This window comes from Somniosus microcephalus, chromosome 5 (genome assembly GCF_052327205.1).
Source record: "Somniosus microcephalus isolate GS21.2 chromosome 5, FLI_Smic_1.0, whole genome shotgun sequence".
Classification (NCBI taxonomy): domain Eukaryota; kingdom Metazoa; phylum Chordata; class Chondrichthyes; order Squaliformes; family Somniosidae; genus Somniosus; species Somniosus microcephalus.
Genome location: NC_140991.1, coordinates 92,379,799 through 92,402,453, shown reverse-complemented (window position 1 = coordinate 92,402,453; position 22,655 = coordinate 92,379,799). Strand labels below are relative to the sequence as shown.

Below are 22,655 nucleotides of genomic sequence, written 5' to 3'. Positions count from 1 at the left end.
TGGGCCTCTACCCGTGGGTACCCGGAGAGGCCGAGGACCGCGAATCTCCATACCTCACGGACCACCAGGCATTTTGTTTGCGGATCAGAGGTATTTCCCCGCGGGAAGCCTCCGACTTCAAATTCAGGGCCATTATCTTAAATCACTGAACAGCTAGCTGTAAATGAAGCATTTACAAGAGTTTATCAGAGCAGAGAAGATCCTTAAAGAAAAGGGGATCTGAGAAGGGATTCTTTGAATATAAATTTTCGCTCCAGCTCAGGGAGGTATCTAACAGTAACCTATAGATTCCCATGATAGTTGGCAGTTCTGTTTAAAATTAATGGTGTAGATTGTTGCACTATACAGTGGTTGAGGAGGTAGAAAATGAAAGAAGTCATGCCAGGGAAAGCAGCTGGAAACACAGTTGGATTGTCCATGCCTACCGTTATATCCCCAACCATCGATGAAGGCCCTGGCCTACCTTCCTGGCAATGCCTGAGGGTATCTGACTCCACAAGCTCTGCATCAGCAAGGGGACTGTGCTATCTGCTGCAAGGGCACCTACAGCCAACCTGCAACACAAGAATGGAACTGCTGGTAGTCATCAAGGTCACCATCGTTTTTTTCTACTGGGCCACTGGTAGTACCTGTACAGACTAATTATCACCTCCTGGAATTTGTGATCCATCCCTTTTGGCTATTCATCCCAAGTTCCAGTTAGTTTTCATTACTGCTACTGCACACAGTGGCATTAATTTCACCGAGTTATCCACCAATGTCCTTAGGTCCTTCTCCTGTAACCTAGAGCCATTCAGTTTATATCCACACTGTTTATTTTCCTTCTCTAATCTCATGACTTTCTATTTGTCCATATTTAAGGACTGATTTTGCAATAAAAAATTGTAATTGAGATTTTTATGCTACCTTGCTGGAGCAAAGCTAACCAGTAGCAAAGTAAACTCACTGACGGTCCTGTTATTCTCCACTTCAGCTCATTTGAATAATTGTGTATAGCTGCCCATGCAGCTTTAGCCTATACAGGGAGCAAGCCTAATTGAGGGAAAATGGAAAATCTGGCCAGCAGGTCCAAATTAAAGGATATGACTACATGTGGGGAAAAATGTTTGTTTTAGTCTTGAGATATTTTGTCAGCCTTGGCCAAGCCAAAGTGGCCATTAACAGGTCCAGGCAGCGGGCGGTCGAGGGGGTCGTTCAGCCCGACTGTCTGCCTCTCTTCCGTGGCCACGTTCGTGCCCGGGTGGCCCTGGAGATGGAGCATGCGGTGTCTGCCGGCACACTCAAGGTCTTCCACGACCGGTGAGCACTGCAGGGACTGGAGTGCTTCATCAACCCCAGTAACCAAATTTTAATTTAATTGTTGGGTTTCATTTGACATATTTTTGTTAAGTTACAGTTTTTTTTTGTCTTTTGATTGCACCAAAAGAGCAGCCTTGGCCAAGGGTTGTGTGGGGGGAGTCAGCGGGCGGGGGGGGGGGGGGGGCGGAACGGAGAGGAGAAAGTAGCAGGCATAAATAAAATAAAAGGAAACCCATTGTGGAGATACAAAACAAATGCTGCAGGGAAGTGATGGAGTGTCACAGCACTTGACAGCACTGTTTGATGGATAGCTAAATGGGCATGCAGCTGCATAAGGTGGGTGCGAAGAGGGTTGCCCAATTTTGGACTTCAGTGTACCTTCCCCAGAGAACACCATTACACTATTCCTGACAGCAGGTGATAAGCAGGCTCAGTGCCTTGCAGCACTTGGCAATAAATGCAGAAGAAGACAGCACAGGAATCTGGAAGGGATCATTACCCAACAGTACCATTTTTTTGTGGATGCCCAAAGATTGCTTTCCATGAAGTGTTGCCTATTCCACATGTACTCCTCATCCATACCAAATCTTTACACAACCTTATAGCTTGTCCTTTACATCTCATATATACCCATACCTCAGAAGGGTACACAGTCAAGATGTAATTTACAACTGAAAACTTTGCCACACTCATCTTCCAAGGCCATAACACCTCAACTCATTGTGACACAATCTAACTGCATGATGGACAGTCACATACTAACAAACAGGTTTGTACACAGGTTGTGCACATGTTAATCACTGTGCATATACTGCTTTAACTTCCAATATCACAGGACCACATTTCTGCTGGTAGAACAAGATGACACCTCAAAAGTACAATCATGGGCTCCCTTGTCAAGCACAGTTGTCAAAGGCACATCTCCTTTGACACACCCAAGAAGCTCTGGCAGGGCTTGTTGATAAACCTACGTTAGTATTGGTGGGCCTGTGCCATCCACCTCGGGTATAGGTAAACCTCTCTCTGCTGAATCTCTAGTTTCCAGAGGAATTCCAAAAGAAATGTCCATCTTACCAGCAGGAGCTGTTGCAAATTACAATGAAACTCCTTGAACTGCTACATGGTAAAAGATTAAAAATGTAAAAAGGGGCTAAATTAACCAGATATGCAAATATTTAGTGCTTTTTAAAAAAAATGGCCTTTTGTGCCCAACATTGCTAGGGCACAAATGACAGGAAGTACATGTTAGAAATTCTGCCCATGTATGTGTGGGAGTCTTATACATCCGCCGCCACTTCTGACAGAATTTCTGATGGGTAGAAAAAGAGGAGTGGACCTGGCATAACTGGCTTTTCCCACCTGCTCAAATTAAGGCTGGGAATTTCCTCGAAACTGCTCCTGTTCTGCCACCGTAACTTCACTTTCAGGCACTATTTTCCACCCTAATATCCCCTGAATTTTGAGGCTCCAATGTTGAAGTTCACTCGTGAACAGTGGCCACTTGTGGGTCAGGTACTGGAGGACTTCTCTCACCTGTGAGAGTGTGTCCTAGTATGAGTCACTGGGGTGGAATTTTCAACTTGGCACCCCGAGTGTATAACTGGAGTTGTGGATCGTCTTTTGGGGAAAAAGAAGTAAGGAGAGAAAATCAGATGAAAAATAATTCAAAGAAAAAAAATAGGAACCAGGATGACTGGGCACGTACTGCTCAGTGTGCTTAATGCCTTTACCAGGAGCAGGCTTTATTATGGCTACCAGCAGTCATCTCATTTCCACTCATTATTAATGTCAGCAGGGAGGAATATCATTTTTGCTGCTCACTCCAAATGGAAACATTTGCCCTGGAGAAAGCTGAACATTTTGGCAGTTATATGTTTGATCCTTCCTTTTGCACCTGTATGAAAACGTGATGACATTTTTAAATGTATTGAAAATGTCCCTAAGCTTAAAATGTGTCAATTACTTTCAACTGACCATGAATAGCCTAGTTCAAATGGTTCTGTTTCTGAACTCTGTATGGGGCAGATCATGCGACCCGAGCTGTGCTGTGTGGCGACAGGGCTGCTGCCGCATAATGTGGAGGCAGCGCCCTTAAATATTTCAGTGACACACCTGGTATATACCACATGATGTTCTCATACAATCATAGAAAAATTATGACACAGGAGGAGGCCATTCGGCCCATCGTGTCCATCTGGGAGCGCCAGGTGGCCCACAAACAGAGTATCAGCTGCAAATAGTCAGTGAGGGGCTGCTGGCTCCTCTAATGTGATGCCATTTTATTATTGCATTGGATTTATGTCTGCTTGCTTAATTTGGTTGTTGACTGAAAACAAGAGCGGTCCTATATTGGGGACAGGGGCACACAGTAGCAACATTTCCAGCCCCCATCCTCCCCTGGCACTGGCCTTCACTGAAGCAAGTGTTCCAAATGGGCATTTAGTGTCTGGATTGCCACTCAAGTGCCCCAGTTTATTAATTTAAATAAATGTAGGGGCCTTAATGAGCCTTTTACACTTTTTTGTGTGCAGGTTCGCAAAATACTGCGCATTGGCAGCTACACTGGGATGTGCTGAGTACATGGCATATATGCAGGACTCAGGTCTCCACACCAAATAATATGGGCAACTGATGCTCAATGCACATCAGTTCATTGTGCACCAACCATCGCATTATGAGTCCCTATATGTTTTTTATTAATAAACTTCTTAAGCATATACTATATAACACATGACAAACATCTCTTCTCCAAGTTCTTGCATGGTGTTTATATAAGGTTCAGAAATTATTTATGGTTCCCTTCATCCAATTAAATTAGGTCTATCTAGCACAGAGATATTTCAGTTTACAGTCTTTAAAGGACTTGCAGCTAGGGGTAAAAATCTATTTCTGTAATCCCAGTGCACACTGCTAGAACATATAATGGGGAAATTGCGCATTCCCAGCCTGTAATTTTCTATTCATTAAAATTAATGGACATTAAAATCCTGGGCTGGGGCTGGGGTTGGGCAATTTTGTTCTGAAGGCTGGAATTTTGCCGGTGCTCAGCAGACGGGATCGGTGGTGGGTCGGCAGTGAAATTTGATTTGATTGACAGTGGGTCGGGAATCTGCTGTCAAATCGTGCACACTTGCCTTTCCCAATGTCAGGTTCACCAGTGCTGAGCAGACCCGACAAGCAGCGGCGGGGGACCTAATTTAAACAATTATTGGCTTATTGACAAGACCTTAAGAGTGAATTTAACCTTACCTTTTGACTTTAACAGCTCGCCCATGGCTCCCATTCTGCTCCTGGACCCCGTCTGTTAATCTGAGGTGAACGTTGAGTGGCCATTGAATTAGCTGATGAGTGACAGCTTGAAATATAGTATAAAAGCTCCCGCTTCACACCTGTTCACTTTCCAATCACAGAGGCTGTTGCTTTCTCCCTTTCAAACACAGATTGAGCTTTATGCAGGCTGCAAGTGTTTGGAGCAAACTCTCCAGCCAGTGTCACCTCATTGCAGCAACCTTTCTCACCATTGACAGATTGTTTCTGTCATCTCAATTTCAACTGTTATCTATTCCATCAGCATGGGTGCCCTTTATACTCTCCCACCTTGGTCCTCAGAATCCCACCATGATCAGCCCCAACACCAGTAGCAACAGGCACATCAGCAGCACCAACAACAACACCAACCATCTCTGCAATCAACTGATGCTGCACAGGACAGAGGGCATCAGCACCTGACCACATTGCTGCCAGGGATGGCTTCACCATAGCCAGATTTACTTCAGTTGATGCTGTACACACTGGCTGCCGCATGATAGCACCACCCCACACCAACACCATGAAGCATCCCTACAATGCCCAAGTCATTCCTTTCACACTCATCACCATTGCGGGGGTTACTGTTATGTCTCACCATTCATTGCAACTCACTAAGCCACTTCCAAAAGTGCACACAAATCTGTCCAAGAATGCAAAGTGTTGAAAATAAAGATTTCAATGTTTGACACCACATTAACAGAAACTTTACATGAACATTGCATAAAACACCCAAGTGCCTACCTTTGTGTGTTGTTAGTTGGTATGATTGCACTAGGATGAGTGTGAGGGTGGCTCGTGAGATGGGGATATGATAATATAGCGAGAGAGGGATGGGTGGAGGTGCAAGGTAAGTTGGTGTGAGTAAGGATGTGCAGGAGTAGGGTAGGGAAGGCAGAGTGATGGGAATGTGATGAGAGGCACAGCAGGATGAGGTTGAGTGCAGCTATGTACTAAAGCTTCGTGATCTACTGAGACCATTGAAATGTTTGCGGCACTGCACCCAGGTCTTCCTGATCACATCCCTGCTTGTGACCTCCTCTGCAATGTGCAACCAGGCTGCGTTGGTGTCCTGGGAAGGTGTCTTCTGCCCTTGGGAAGGGAAGAGGACCTCCCTGCGTGCTGTGACTCCCTCCTTAAGCATATGGAGGGAGTCATGGGAGAGCCTGGGTGCAGCTCTGTGTCTTTGTGCAGTGCTTGTCAGTGTTTGCAGCACCTCAATGCTGTAGAACACTGACAACACAAATGTCAAAATAAAGCTAGCCCATGGTCCCTTTAAGGAAACTGGCTGATGACGCGTCATCAAATGACGTCACCAGACCTGCTTCCTCTAATTTGCCGGAAACGCGCTGGACGGACTTAACAAGCTCAATCAATGGAAATTCATTCTACACAGTGGGATGGAGACAGCAGCGGAGTCGGGACCCGCCACTGACGTCGCCCGCCATGGACCTGCCGAGGTCAGCAAAATCGCGGCCATAGAGTTCCCGCCATGCACGGGAGCTTAGAAGCAGAGGGCTGAGTCTTAACTCCCAAAAACGGGTGGGTTGGGGTCGAGTCAGAGGTTAAAATTCAAAAAATCTGACCCACTTCTGGTTTTAATGGAGGCGGAACGAGGGCCAGCCAGTCAATCTGTTTGTAGGAGGCAGGTTGGTCATTCAGATATTATAATGAGGCTGTGTGCCTTCATTTTAACAGTCATTCTATTTTGAACTCATGTCCGCTGGGTTTCTCAGGCCTCGGGAAAGGAGGTCAGAAGGGCTGAATCCATGAGGTAAGTGTCTTTACAGCACTGCTTGTGGGCCAAGAGGAGCAGGGGTATTTCCTCCCGGCCCAACAAGCTATCCAGTAAACAACCACCCCCTGCCCTCCCACCACCCACCATCAGACCCCCCCCACCCCGGCCACCATCGGACCCCCCCCGACAAACCATGATCGTAACCCCTCCCCTGCGATTGGATCCCCGCCACAATTGATTCCCCCCCCCACCCCTGATCTCTCCCATATTTCCCACTAGACCTATCTGCTCTCCTTGGCTGCAGTGTTGTGCTGCAGGCTGCAGTGTTGTGCTGTTGGCTGCAGTGTTGTGCTGTTGGCTGCGGTGTTGTGCTGTAGGCTTCCCTGCCCGATAGTCCTGTCAATCAGGCTGCCTGTGGGCAGGAAACTGACAGAACATTTTTTTAAAGGGGTCCTGCAGGACTTTTGGGAAATCCGGAACACGCCTCCGGGCTAAAATCCAGGCCAGAGTTTCGACCCCGAAGCTGGCACTGTCCATCTGTCTGTGAATCACTGACTGCAAAAGTGTTAAATATATTTGTGCATTGAAAGCTGTTTTGAAAATTTTCCTTCAATTATAGAAATAGAAATTTACGGCACAGAAGGAGGCCATTCAGCTCATCGTCTCTGCGGCTGTCGACAAAGAGCTATCCAGCCTAATCCCACTTTCCAGCTCTTGGTCCATAGCCCTGTAGGTTAAGTGCACATCCAAGTACTTTATAATGCAATGAGGGTTTCTGCCTCTACCACCCTTTCAGGCAGTGCATTCCAGACCCCCCCCACCCCCGCCCTCTGGGTGAAAACATTTCTCCTCAACTCCCCTCTAATCCTTCTACCAATTACTTTAAATCTATGCCCCCTGATTATTGACCTCTCTGCTAAGGGAAATAGGTGCTTCCTATCCACTCTATCTAGGCCCCTCATAATTTTATACACCTCAATTAAGTCTCCTCTGTTCCAAAGGAAACAACCCCAGCCTATCCAATCTTTCCTCATAGCTAAAATTCTCCAATCCTGGCAACATCCTCGTAAATCGCCTCTGTACTCTCTCTAGTGCGATCACATTTTTCCTGTAATGTGGTGACCAGAACTGTATGCAGTACTCTAGCTGTGACCTAACTAGTGTTTTATACAGAATCATAAAATTGTTACAGCACAATAGGAGTCCATTTGGCCTGTTGAGCCTGTGCTGGTTCTCTGCAAGAGCACTTCAGCTAGTCCCACACCCCCGCCCTTTCCCCGTAGCCCTGCACATTTTTTTCCTTCAGGTATTTATCCAATTCCCTTTTGAGAGCTATGATTGAATCTGCCTCCACCACCCTCTCAGGCAGTGCATTCCAGATCATAACCACTCGCTGCATAAAAATGTATTTCCTCATGTCACCTTTGGACCTCTGCCAATCACCTTAAATCTGTGTCCTCTGGTTCTCGACCCTTCCACCAATGGGAACAGTTTCTCTCTATCTGCTCTGTCTGGACCCCTGGAGGGAGAAATTCAGTTGTGAGCACCACCCGTTAGCGCCTTAAGAGGGTGATAAGTGGGGCGCTAACCAACTAGCGCCCGGGCGCGGCGATACCTGCGCCTCTCGCGAAATTGAGCGGACATTTAGCGGCGGCGCTAAACTATACCACCCGCTCTCCTGCGCACGCAGATCTTGACGTCATTCCAGAGTGCAACGCCCTTGGGGCGCCCCGGACCAGAAATTCAGTGGCGCCCCCCCTCCTTTCCGCCTGTCGCTACCAACGACAGGTTGACTGGAACGCTTCCCAGTCGCTGTGGGGCTGGGGGGGCGCTATTTAAAGGGGGCTCTTCCTATCTTCTGTGTGGTAGCCATTTTTGGACCACTTGTTCTGAGAGAGAGAGAGAGATTTGCAGAGAGACAAAGGGAGAAAGAGAGACTTCTGCATTGAGTCAATGCTGTCTGAGGTAGTTTTGGCTTCTGACCATAACTTTGTAGTTGCTTTGCTTTTACACCGGCATTACTTTGATTGCCCACATATTATGGGGGCTGCAATGGATGGGAATGTCGTCCTTCTCCATCACATTAAGAGGGCACAGAGACGCAGAGAGAGAGTGGCAATCATGGCCAGACGGAGGAGGGCCAACAGGCGTCGGTACAGGAGACCTTACCATCCCAGGGTTTTTCGACAACAGTTCTCATACATCAATATGTCTGAGGAGCAGTGTTTGCGAAGGCTGCGATTCAGCAAGGAGGTGGTCACTGAGCTCTGCCACTTCCTCCAGCCAGATCTGCAACCTCAACTGAGGAGCACGACGTCTCTGTCGGTGGCAGCGAAGGTAACAGTGGCTCTCAACTTTTATGCCATCGGCTCCTTTCAACCTGCTACTGGGGACATTGCCAATATCTCCCAGTTTGCGGTGCATTGCTGCATCCGTCAAGTCACAAATGCCCTCTTTAAAAGGAGACGAGAGCACATCTCTTTCCCCATGACCCCGGACAAGCAGCAAGAGTGCGCAGCGGGCTTTGCAAGAATAGCGGGTTTCCCCATGGTGCAGGGCGCCATTGACTGCACCCATGTGGCTTTGCGGGCACCGCAAGAGAATGCCAAGGATTTCCGCAACCGATAGGGCTTCCATTCCTTGAACGTTCAGTTGGTCTGTGACCGCAGACAGCTGATACTCGTTGTCAATGCCCACTTTCTAGGCAGCAGCCACGATGCCTTCATCCTGTGCCAGACTTCTGTGGCAGACCTTTTTGAGGCCCCGCTTCACCCAGGAGGCTGGCTTCTCGGGGACAAGGGCTATCCTCTGTGCACCTGGCTGATGACCCCACTCCGTTCGCCCAGTACCCCTGCAGAAGAATGATACAAAGAGAGCCATCAAGCTACCAGGAACATCGTTGAGCACACAATCGGTGTGCTCAAGCAACGGTTCCACTGTCTGGACCACTCTGGAGGAGCCCTGCAGTACTCGCCTGAGTGAGTCTCCCACTTCATTGTTGTGTGCTGCATGCTGCATAACCTGGCAATCCTCAGGACCCAGCCAATGCCACCAGGCCTTGGAGCACCAGCAGAGGAAGAGGAGGAGGAGGAGCAGCAGCACCAATATGGGAGGGAGGCACAAAGTGCAAGGGTCGTCCGTCAAAGGCTTATAGCAATTCGCTTTTAGGCCCCCTCTGAGGGAATGGCTTCTGCCATTCAAAGAACCTGAATGGAACCATCCCGCAACCCCCAAGCTGGTCAAGGCAACAATGATTGCAAAGAACAAACATGCACATTTTGAATAAAGACACTTCTTTATTTACAAAACTGTGTATCCTTCCTGCATGAAAAAGTAATAGAAAGAAACACACAAAGAAGCAGTCAATCACATAACTGCCTCTCACAACCTGGAGACAATGTCCAAAACAGTAACAAAAATATGACCACGATCCTCGGCCTTCAATAAAACAATGAACAACATTTTGCCACACCTTCTACTTTTTGCCCTTCGAGGGTGATCTGCTTCCCTTGCGAAATTGCCCCCTTCCCACCCTGCAGCTCTGCCGCACTGGGACCCCAGTGGCTGCAGCAAGGCTGGGGGAAGGCTGCTGAGTGTCAGAAACTGAGACTGCAGATGCCCTTGAGGGACGGCCTGGACTAGCTCTGGGCCTGGAGGGCCCGGCTGCTGACTGCACCAACTCTGCATGGGCGGCAGCAATCTGTCCTACAGGTGGTGGCAACTGCAGTGGAGAAGTGACAGTGCTGGCAGCAGGAATGCTGTCATCCTGAGAGAGGACAACAACTCCCCACTCGACCGACACACTGGCACTCCCACGGGGCAGCACTTCAGCATGCGGAGCAATCTGCGGGAGCACAGATTGCTGGCCTGCTGTGGCGCGGGGAGGGCCCCAGGGAAACCTGCCCGATACAGCGAGGGTGACGTCAGTTAGTGCTCGCATGGCCTCAATCTGCGTCTGCATGAGACCAGCCACTGACTGCATTGCAGCACTTAGCATTTGCGTGGCAGACACCTGTGCTGCACCGAAGTCCTGGACACTCCTTGCCAGTGACTCAATGGATTCGGGCACCCTTGCCACTGCAGCCATGAGCTCAGTGTGCCTTTGCTCCTCCTGGGCGCTCATTTCAGCGAGGAGCTGCACCTCTTCTGCGCTCACTGTAGCAGGACTCGAGGCCATACTCTCCCTCCGGGGAGAAGGCCCCCGAGCTTCCCTACCCCCCTCGTGTTGCTGCAGCCCGCTGGGTCCTAGAGTTTCACCCTCATCAGACCATTCCCCCCCGCTCCCCTCCAGGGAAGGCGTGTCCCCAGTATGGCCATGGGCTGCCTTGGCAGAGGGTTACGCTGATGGTCCGGCTTCCTCTTCCTCCTCGCCTTCAGATTCACTCCCAGTGGCAGCTTGAGGGCCCACCTCCTCACCTGGTGAATCAGCATCTGAAAGCAGGGACGCATAAGAGTGGCTTTAGCGTGAGAACAGAGTGGCAGCAAGGGAGGCATGAGTGCAGCAATGTCCTGATTTGGATCGAGAGTGTCAAAGGATGCTGTTGTGAGGAACAAGTGGAAGGAGAGAGGTCAAAAAGGTGGCCAGAACGGGGTCGGCGTCTCCAGTGACGACGGGGCCAAGCATCCGGCTTGCCACAATCCGGTGGACTCGCTGCTCCAGATCGGCCAGGGCTTGAAGGTGAGGCCGGCCTCCCCCGGTCCGTCGCTGCTGTCTCCTATTATGCGCCAGCTTGCCCTGCAAGAAAAAGGACGGGGTCTGAGTAAAGATGCAGCCATGATCTTGGCTGAAATGCCTCCCATGATCGAATAGCCCTTACTGTGTGCAGCCATGATCTTGGCTGAAATGCCTCCCATGGTCAAATAGAACTTACTGTGTGCGGCCATGATCTTGGCTGAAATGCCTCCCATGGTCGAATAGCCCTTACTGTGTGCAGCCATGATCTTGGCTGAAATGCCTCCCATGGTCGAATAGCCCTTACTGTGTGCAAAGTGCTGAATGTGCGTGTGAGTTTCCTGAAAGGGCCATAGATGTTGGAGGAGTGCTGGGCATTGGGGCTTTCAAGACCCTTTGGCCATAAAGCGAGGTGGAGATGGAGGGATGAAGAGGTTTCTGTAAAAGGCACTCACCCTGATGACATGAGTAAGGTCGTTGAACTTCTTCCTGCATTGCACAGGGGTCCTAGGCACCATGCTGCTGGAGGTCACTCTGTGAGCCACCTCCCTCCAAGCTTTTCGGTACTCGCTGGGCAGAGGCCTTCTGCCACTCTTCGGGTACAGGAGAGATCGCCTGCGCTCCACTGCGCACACCAGAGCCTTCAAGGCCCCCTCGCTGAAACGCTGCGCTCGCTCCCTGGCCCTCTCCATGGTCCTTGGCTGCAGGATTTGGCAACAGGTCTGTCCGGGCCAAGATTCAGGGCTCCGATGCGCAGGGTGTGGCTGCAAATCAAGATCGACCCTCCCCTTTAAGAGCTGACTGGCGCCAGCGTGTCTGTGTGCAATCGCTAACTGACAGCACCTGCGCTGCGCCCTCCCTCTGAGTTAGCACCTCGCTCCTCCGGCTTAGCGCCTTAAGAGAGTCATTCAGCGCCTGATTTAGCGCTGCAATCAGCTCCAGGGGCGAAACAGACCAATTTCGCAGTAGGTGACGATAATTTGCGCCGGGTGCAATACTTTGCGCCCGGCCGAGAATTGCGCCCCAAATGGGGCGATACCGAATTTCTCCCCCCTGATGATTTTGAACAACTCTATCAAGTCTCCTCTCAATCTTCTCTGCTCTAAGGAGAACAACCCCAGTTTCTCCAATCTATCCACATAACTGAAGTCCCTCATCCCTGGAACAATTCTTGTAAATCTTTTCTGCACCTTCTCTAAAGCCGTCACACACTTCCTAAAGTGCAGTGCCCAGAATTGGACACAATACTCCAGTTGTGGCTGAACCAGTGTTTTATACAGGCTCATCATAACTTCCTTGCTACTGAGGGTAGCTAATGTTACCCCACTATTCAAAAAAGGTGGTAGAGAGAAAACGGGGAATTATAGACCGGTAAGCCTGACATCGGTAGTTGGGAAAATGCTAGAGTCCATTATAAAAGATGTAATAGCAGAGCACTTGGAAAACAGTGACAGGATTGGACAAAGTCAACATGGATTTACAAAAGGTAAAATGCTTGACTAATCTACTGGAATTTTTTGAGGATGTAACTGGTAGAATAGATAAGGGAGAACCAGTGGATGTGGTGTATTTGGACTTTCAGAAGGCTTTCGATAAGGTCCCGCATAAGAGATTAGCGTGTAAAATTAAGGCACATGGGATTGGGGGCAAGGTACTGACTTGGATAGAGAACTGGTTGGCAGACAGGAAGCAAAGAGTTGGAATAAACGAGTCTTTTTCCGAGTGGCAGGTGGTGACTAGTGGGGTACCGCAGGGATCGGTCCTAGGACCCCAGCTATTCACAATATATATAAATGATCTAGTCGAGGGAACTAGATGTAATATCTCCAAGTTTGCAGAAGACACAAAGCTGGGTGGGCATGTGTGCTGTGAGGAGGATGCCGAGAAACTCCAATATGATTTGGACAGGTTGGGTGATTGGGCAGAAGCATGGCAGATGCAGTATAATGTGGATAAATGCAAGGTTATCCACTATGGTGGCAAAAACAGGAAGGCAGATTATTATCTGAATGGCAATAGATTGGGAGAAGGGGAAGTGCAACGAGACCTGGGTGTCCTTGTGCACCAGTCGCTGAAGGTAAGCATGCAGGTGCAGCAGGCGGTTAAGAAGGCAAATGGTATGTTGGCCTTCGTAGCGAGAGGGTTCGAGTACAGGAACAAGGATGTCTTGCTGCAGTTGTACAGGGCCTTGGTGAGACTACACCTTGAGTATTGTGTGCAGTTTTGGTCGCCTTATCTGAGGAAGGATGTTCTTGCCATGGAGGGAGTGCAGCGAAGATTCACCAGACTGATACCTGGGATGGCAGGAATGACGTATGAGGAGAGATTGGGTCGATTGGGCTTATACTCGCTGCAGTTTAGAAGAATGAGAGGGGATCTCATTGAAACACAAAATTCTAACAGGACTAGACAGACTACATGCAGGAAGGATGTTCCCGATGGCCGGGGAGTCCAGAACCAGTGGTCACAGTCTAAGGATAAGGGGTAAGCCATTTAGGACAGAGATGAGGAGGAATTACTTCACCCAGAGAGTGGTGAACCTGTGGAATTCTCTACCACAGAAGGCAGTGGAGGCCAATTTATTAAATATATTCAAGACGGAGTTAGGTATATTTCTTAAGGCTAAAGGGACCAAGGGATATGGGGAGAAGGCAGGGACAGGGTACTGAATTTGGATGATCAGCCATGATCTCATTGAATGGCGGAGCAGGCTCGAGGAGCCGAATGGCCTACTCCTGCTCCTATCTTCCATGTTTCTATGTTTGTACTGTATGCCTCTGTTTATAAAGCCCAGGACCCCGTATGCTTTTTTAACTGCTTCCTCAACCTGTCCTGCCACCTTCAACGATTTGTGCACATATACCCCCAGGTCTCTCTGTTCCTGCATCCCCTTTGGAATTGCATCCTTTAGTTGATATTTCCTCTCCTCGTTCTTCCTACCAAAATGTATCAGTTTGCACTTTTCTGCATTAAACTTCATCTGCCACGTGTCCGCCCATTCCACCAGCCTGTCTATGTCCTCTTGAATTCTATCCCTAACCTCACTGTTCATTGTACTTCCACGGTTTCTGTCATCTGCAAATTTTGAAATAGTGTCCTGTACACCTAAGTCCAAATCATTAATATATATCAAGAAAAGCAGTCGTCCTAGTACCGATCTCTGGGGAACACCACTGTTTACAGTTCAAGCATAACATCCCTGTTCTTATATTCTGTGCCTTGGCTAATGGCCCAGAAATTCGGGTCGGGGGCTTCCCGCGGGTGCAAGCCCCCGACTTACACTTACATAGCGCGCCGGCAGTTGACCTCTTGGCCTGCGTGGAATTCCTCTCCGAGGCCTGTCCCAGAGGCCGGCGCGCTATGCTGGCATGTCCCAGGGGCGTAGTTAGTGCGAAGCATCCCCTGGGATCACGTGAGCAACAGGCAGCCAATCAGAGCAGGGAATGCTCCATTCATAAGTCTTGACCGATAGACCTGTCAAAACGTATATATGCTGAGGCTGTAAAACTGTACCTTCAAATAATTTTTTTTTTAAATCACACTTTGTAAATAAACTATAAATGACATTAAATAACTATTTTAAACAAAAATTTAAATTTTTGAAAAAATAATTTTATAAAAAAACAGGGCTAAAAATAAACTTACCTTGCTTTAAAGTATTTAAAAGTAAAAAACCTGTGGAAAAAATGTTTTAATTTTAAATAATTGACCACTTACCTTTGAAAATGAAGTCCTTATGGCTGCTTTTTACATTTCTAAAATGTACAGACTTACCCGCACGTTAAAACCTGAAAAAAAAAGCAAGTTCAACGTGCACGCGCAGACTCCCGCGCGCATGCGTTCGACCTCTGAACCCCTTGGTTCAGAGGATCGGAAGTGCCGGTTTCCCGCGCATGCGTAGTGCATGCAAGATTCCGGCACTTCCATCGGGTCCACGCGTGAGTACTCCGTCCGTACTCACGCGTTGGGACCCGAATTTCTGGGCCAATAAAGGAAAGTATCCTGTATGCCTTCTTAACCACCTTATCTACCTGTCCTGCTACGTTCATGGATCTGTGGACATGCACTCCAAGGTCCCTCTGTTCCTCTACTCTTCTCAGTCTCCTACCATTTATTGTATATTCCCTTGCCTTGTTAGACTTCCCAAATGCATTACCTCACACTTCTCTGGATTGAATTCCATTTGCCACTTTTCTGCCCACTTGATGGGCTGGATTTTAATTCAGGGGCGGGTTGGGGTCGTGTAATCCGCATTTCGTGTTATCCACATGAATCTAAATCGATGTGGGAGATTGATGCGATTTTAACTTGATTGGCCAATTGAGTTTCAGCGTGTGGGAACCCATGGCAAATGAGTTTTTCCAGTCTGAAAGTAGCCTCCGATGACATCATCATTGCTGCTGCATTTAAGGTCTGCAACAAGCCTTGCTTCTTCTGCAGACTGCCAACCTTTTGGCCTTTGCTGCTACAGGGACCCGGAGGCAGAATGGCCAGTGAAAGACCTAGGTCTGCTCCAAGATTTGACGACGTTTCCCTGCAGGCTTTAGTGGAGGGAGCAAAAGCTGATAAGGAGGTGCTCTTCCCTTCTTCAGCGAGGAAGAGGCCTCCCCAGCAGACCAAGGCTGTGTGGCTGCAAGTGGCAGAGGAGGTCAACTCCTTATCGGTAACCCGCAGAACCTGGATACAGTGTAGGAAGAGATTTCATGACCTTCTGCGCACTGGAAAAGTGAGTATGAATTTCCCATCACCCTCAATCTGATCCCCATTGCCTTTCCTCACCAGCACTCAGCTTTAGCAATCTCTTCCTCCACATCCCACTTGACACTGACATCCATGCATCCTTACCCATTCCCTTTCTATTTTTCTATGGTCACATTCACCTAACTATTCGACTATGCAGCCCTCACACTCCCTATCACCGTGATGCTATGAAAACAACTGACAACACACAGGGAGGGCCCTTGGTCTTGCCACCTCACTCCATCTTTGTCTCCTTCTAAGTATCTATGCTATGGAATCTCTACACTCACTCCTTCATTCTCACTCAACCTCCACTTGTCTCCCTCATTGCAGGAAAAGAGAGCTCACAATAAGCGAGAAAGAGCGAGGACAGGAGGAGAGCCACCCTCAGTAGCCCACCTCACCCCCTGGGAGGAGGCGGTCCTGGAGATCGTAGGAGTGGAGGAAGTTGCGCAAGTGGGGGACGGACAGCGGGGTGCATCACAGCAAAATGGTGACAGAATAGTTTTCCATCTCATTGACATTGCATGAGTCACTGATAATGATTCTGAAGCTCTAACAGATGGACTAATGATCATCTGCAATATGCAATGTGCATGTAACATTGGCATCACATCTCTGACTCTTTCCTTTACTCCCCCACAGGACCATCGCAAGCACCCATCCCCACTCTGCAGGAGGAAGAGCCTGAACATCAAGACTCCTCCGAGGAAGCTGCAACCTCTGAGGGTGCAGCGTCAGCAGAATTAAGCGCACCCAGCACCAGCGCAGACACTCACACCTCGGTGGGACCTTCGGGACATAGAGTAGTGTTGTCACCTGGTGTATCACAGCTCACAAGTGAGCATCAGCAGATTGTGGAGACAGGGACAGCAGTGGAGAGTCCTAGCCGGAGGGCGCAGGACTCTGCCAGCTCGGCTCAGCTGCATGTCGACCCTCTGCCTCTGGGTCCATCCATAAGATCAGAGGTGATGGAACTCCAGGCACAGATGCAGGAGTCTCTGGCAGGTTTTGTCTCCAGGGTCGCTGCGAATGTGGAGTGAATGGAGGAGTCCATAGCGAACATGAGCAGAGCCTTTGTGGAGTCATTGGCGCATGAACGCATCACCATGGAAAGGATGGCAACCTCCATGGAGGTGATAAGTTGCCAGAGTGCAGAAAACATGGTGCGTGTTCAGAATAGAATGACATCTCTGGAGGAGCGATGGTGATCTATAAAACAGAGAAACCAGACCTTCATGGAAGTCCTTCTGAGTAGGACTGCCAGTGCAGATACGGGTCCCCATGGCCCCCTTGGTGTGCAGCAAGGTGCTCTCAAGCCACTTGCAAGTGCTGATGGGGACCTGACCCATGAGAGGGAAGTTGGTGGCAGACATCAAGGAAGTGGTGGCTCCTCTCCATCGTGCTCACTTTCATGCCACTGCAGAGCCCTCGGTCAGAGCCCCACCAGAGTCCACACCCAACTGAGATCGGCGTCTCAACCCAAGCACAGCCGCAGGAGCAGTAGACTGTTGACGAGCCCTCACAGGTTCGCCACCCCAGAGGATGCCCGCCAAAGGTGTCGAGACAGGAGCAGCAGGAAAATGAGCAAGAGGCCTCCACATCTGCTGAAGCCGCAGGGGAAGCACCACGTAGGAGCATGCGTAAGAGAAAGATAAAGCACAAATAGTCACAAAGTTAGTCACTTGGGTGAAATTTGATGTTTTATGTGGAAAAGCCATCAGATGAATAATGTAAATAAAAAATCTGATGGCTACTGCTGTAATTGTGGCGTGTGTCATTTCGCGAATGGGACTTCCACATTGAGGGCTTAGGATTACTTGCAATTGTCAGTATGGTGGTCAAATTGCTAGGAATCAGCTCGTTCTTGGCTATTGTCGATGCTCAGGTAAGAAGCTGCGAGGCAAAAGTGCTCGAGTGGCTAGGCTAAGCAAATCTGGCCAAGATGAGTGCGTTCCTTGCATCTTGGGCAGCTATGTTCTTGCGTACTGTTGCCGCTGGTTGATGGGCCTCTGCAAGATGTTCATTTTCGCTCTCCTCCTCCTCCTCCTCATCTGAGGAGGATATGTGAGGAGCCACTTGGTCCTCAGGAATCTGCAAGTCATGACGCTGTGCCATGTTGTGAAGTGCACAGCAAACCACGACGATTCTGGAGACCCTGGCTGCTGAGTACTGCAGGGCTCCACCTGATCTATCCAGGCATCTGAAGCGCATCTTCAGCAAACTGATGGTTTGCTCGATTATGGTTCTGGTGGAGAGTTGTAGCTCTCCTCAGCTTCGTTGGATGGCCTCCTCAACGGCGTCATTAGCCACGTCCTCAGGGGATAGCCCTTGTCTCCAAGTAGCCATCCGTTAAGTAGGTCTGGCGGACTGAATAGCGGAGGCACACTAGACTGGCGCAGTATGAAGGAGTCATGGCAACTACCAGGGTACTTGGCACAAACATGCAAAATTTCCTTCCTGTGGTCACACACCAGCTGAACGTTAAGGGAGTGGAAGCCCTTGCGGTTGACAAAAATACCTGGATTGCGATGGGGTGCCTTAAGAGCCACATGTGTGCAGTCAACGACGCCCTGCACCCTTGGAAAGCCTGCTAGATTAGCAAATCCAACCGCACGCGCCGTGATACGTGCTTGATCCCTGGTGAAATGGATGTGATTGTGCGCGATGGCAAAGAGGGCATCGGTTACCTGCGTAATGCATTTGTGTGCGGCCGCCTGGGAGATGCCGCTGATGTCTGCTGCTGATCCCTGGAAGGAGCCTAAAGCAAAAAAGTTGAGTGCGGTGGTGACTTTTACGGCCACTGGTAAGGGTTGTCCACCTGGGCTGCAGGTATTGTTGCAGCATTGCGCAGATGTCACCCACTACCTCTCGTGAAAGTCGGAGCCGCCTTTGCCACTGCTGCTCAGACATGTTGAGGTAGCTGACCCCGTGCCTGTTTGGGGGGTATCTCCTGCGCCGATGGGCTTCCATGCGCTGGCCCCTTCTGGCCTGTGCATCTTCAGGTGGGTGAGCAGCAGCTTGGTGCTCTTGCTGGTGCTGCTGATGTTGGAGCTGCTGTTGTTCCTGGTTCTGCTGGTGCCGCGGCTGGTCTTCTTCCTCATCTAATGCCCAGAAGGGAAGGAAATAAATGGCTCCCATGATTCTGGTATATGCCTCAGTTGAGGAAGCATTCAGTGAAGGTGGTGAGAAGGGTTTCCCAGGAGGTCACACTGGAGATGGGTGTCAGGCTCCAAACTTCCACAGATGTGGTTATGCCTTCTAAAAGTTCCCCCAGACCTGAGACAACAAAGTCCTGCCACCTGCACATGATGGCTGATCAAATCTACTATTTAATGGTTGACCTGCAGCTGAGAGTCAGCAATCCAATTGTGCTCCCGCCAGGTTTCACCGTCGTGTTTCAGAACAGGCGTGTTTCACTTGGGAAAAGGGTTAAAATTGCAAAGGCCTTTAAAATGGGATAATAGAGGCAATTTAGTGCTTGTTAATATGGCCTTAAAGGCCTATCCCGCCTCTTGGAGGCGGGACGGAGACGGGGCCACTAGACACAAATTATTTAAAATTGCTTGGAGGCGGGATGGAGGCGGGGTTGGGCCCGCCCGCCAGTTTATTCAAGTTTAACCCCCCACACGCCTCCAATCCCGCCTCCATGGCCTAATGAAAATCCAGCCCACTGAGTCCATTGATATCTTCCTGCAGTCTACAGCTATCTTCCTCACTATCAACCACAAAGGCAATTTTTGCATCATTAGGTAACGCAAATTGAAATTTTATTTATTTTGGCAGTCCTTGATCATTTTAAATCTTTATAAGACAGGAAATGTGAAGTTTTGGGTAAAACACTACTGAGGCAGTGATCAAAATAGTATCAGTTGTTGATGTGGTGTAACTAATCACATCAGCTGAGCTAAAGGAATGTTCCAGGTATTTGCATCTGTGAGCCTTATTTTTCAGCTCTTTATGGTTATACATTTTTAAGTATGTTCCTTGGTCAGAAAGTGGTATCTATCCCAATCTATTTTAACTGTGTTAAATATTTGAGTTTGTAATCCAGAATTGTGGGTCTTGTGTATCTAGGCAATCACAGGCAATAGCCCATTTCCAGTTCACTTCTTGAGATAAATCTTGTAAACTTCTGAAAAAGTGTAAAATGACTGCTTGCTGGAGAATAATATAATGTTTGGAGAGAAATTGCGCAATCTAAATGGGAAAACAGTGTGGAACCGGATGTGCAGGGTATTCTTCCTACAGAAATCTAATCAGTAATTTGTGAGCTGAGGTGTGTGTTACTTCTGCACACTGCACTTTAGGGGTATATCTGGGGACATTTTCAGCAGATGTGCCCTGATTGCCCAGAGCAGGTGTAGGTTCTGTTCTGGCCTAAAGTAGGGCTCAAAGTTCAAATGGCAAATGGCAGTCAACCCCAGAAGGATCAATTGCCTTACAGCAGGGGACATATGTTGTGAGAGAAAATTTAATGGAAAAGTTGGGAACTTTTTAAACTTTGACATGAATACTCTCTTGCAATTATTTAAATGATCCCATTCTGATGATTTGGGACAGGGTCACAAGAAAAGTTAAATAGAGGGTGTGATGCATGGAAGATACCTCTCTCCTGTGTGTTACCTTCTAAGTCAATAAAAGCCTTGTTTTGTTTCGCTAACATCGAGTCTCGGATTTATTGAGGCACATCAGAGGGTAGAAGTTTAGTATCTCCCCATCGCACTACTGGCAGTGGGGCAGTGCTGCAGATTTGTAGGTATTATTTTTAGTCAGGGTTTGATTTTGTACTAGAACTTGGCAGGTTCAGTGTGGAGTCTGCGGGCTAGCAATCCCATGTCACATAACATTAGTTCAAAGCCCCACAATGTTCTGAAAATGAGCACGGTGATAGTTGTTTTGTGACCCTTCCCCTCATCTCTATGCCCCCCCCCCCCCGCCCCCCACCATCGATGCCTGCCCCTCGACCTCCGATTTCTCCCTCCCTCCTCTCGGCTCTCTGGCTGTGGCCTGGTGCTGAAGATCTACCTGCCCAACAGCCAGCTAGCCTGTCAATGGAAATGGAGTCCAAAAATGGTAATCAGGTCCTGCCGTTAAATTTGGGAGGACCTGAGGGAAACCTTTTCTTCCAGGTTTTCCGACCGTAAAACTGCACCCCCCCCACACACACACACACCCCCGCCTCTCCGTTAATATTGGGGTCATAGTGGCTGAAGGGGTTTATTTAAACTAGGTCACCAGGAGTATGCATGTGTAAACTTGAGCACCTTGTTCAAGTAACATTTCCCTGTGCATGTTTTAATTTCAATGTTTTATTATATACTGTAAATAAATTTGTAATCAATATTTTATTTTTAGTGAAAACTATATATTTGGCAAGTTTGACACTTTTTGCAAGCGTCTGGAGAAGATTGCATATATGATAAACACTATGGAAAACCTTTCAGATCTCCAGAATGTTAAAATGGAGGGATTTGACAAAATATACTTGCGTTATCAGACAATTATCACCAGCACAAAATCAAAGACTTATGATGTACTGGACCACAGAAAACACGAGGTACAATATTCAAATGTTATCACAGATCATATAGACTTTACTTTTCTCTTTATTGAAAAGTATTTGGTGAACACAACAAAAGGTTCTGGGAAACACTTTTTCCATTCAGCAAACCACAAAGCTGATGACACATTTCAACATGAATTACATACAGCACTGTGGTATGTGACATCATTGTATTGAAAGTGATAGTTGGCCATTCTGATTTTCTTCTTTCCTCCAAGTTTATAAGAGGGAAGTTGTGCAGAAAGTTCTGATTTTAACTACTTCCCACAGAGAGTGAAAAGTGTGGAACAAACTGCCCAAGGAGGTTCTTAGTGTCCGGAAATTCAAGAGGGAGTTGGATAAATTTTTGGCAGAAGAAGCAATTGATAGGTATAGGATAGTATGATATCTTTAGCAGTTTGGGAAAGGAAAGATGGACTGCAATGGTATTTTCCTTTTATATTCCTCTGTTCCCTCCCCAGTGATCAAGATGTTATGGGACCGGTTTTAGTGGCTTTTACTTCTGGGGATGACAATTCATGGTGTATGACTTTGTCAGGAGGTAGACCTGAGCTAGGGGTACAACGGGGTCATGCTGATGACCTGGCCCACCAAATTCATGTGTACCCTGATCTGAAAAGGCGCACTGCAATTCAGGTGTGCTGCACCTGTTCAGCATTCTTCATTTTTCATGAATTGCACATTGAATTATACCTTTAATGAGTTGTCAGTCCTTTCCTCTAGTAAGAGAGTGCCCTATAGCATTATAATTTTGATTAATCCATCATATAGTTTCTCTAAAGATTTTTGCTAGCCTATAGTTATAATTTAATTTCTGGATGTTACTTTTCAGTTTGACAATGATTTCCTGGAATTTAAATACCAGATGGATGGACTTTATCAGTTAATGCAAACCTTTATGGATTCCTGGTTTGAGCAGTCCTTAACTGTAAGTAACATTAAACAAAAACATTCAAAAATACCGTTAAATCAAATCTATTGCCTTCACTGTTTCCTGGTATCTTTTCAGACAGAACGCATGCTAGACTTGCTGGGCAAGTTTGAGCGTATTGCTGGGACACAACTGGATCTCACAGACAAGTACCTAGTGGTCATGCAGCGATTTGGACGAGATTTAGACCTTGTGCGCAAGACCTATCAGAAACAAAGAGAAAATCCATCTATACCACGTAATGTTCCACCTGTAAGCTTACTCTTTAATTAAAATGTCTCTGTCTGATAAAAAAACTTTTTTATGTGAAAGTCCCACTTCTAATTAAAGATCTTCAAAGTAAAATCTGCATTAAGCTACTCAAAGACAATTTTTGTGGATATTCTTCAGTATTTCATACAGG

General features: G+C 48.0%; 1 protein-coding gene across 1 annotated transcript in view; it reads left to right on the top strand.

Moving 5' to 3' along the window:
• Positions 1-22,655, top strand: part of dnah5l (dynein, axonemal, heavy chain 5 like) — a 450,024-nt gene that overhangs the window by 81,467 nt on the left and 345,902 nt on the right. The window contains exons 14-16 of the mRNA XM_085987988.1: positions 21,114-21,315; positions 22,154-22,249; positions 22,331-22,504. Coding sequence (XP_085844114.1) covers positions 21,114-21,315; positions 22,154-22,249; positions 22,331-22,504 — 472 coding nt within the window. The remainder of the gene's footprint in view (positions 1-21,113; positions 21,316-22,153; positions 22,250-22,330; positions 22,505-22,655) is intronic.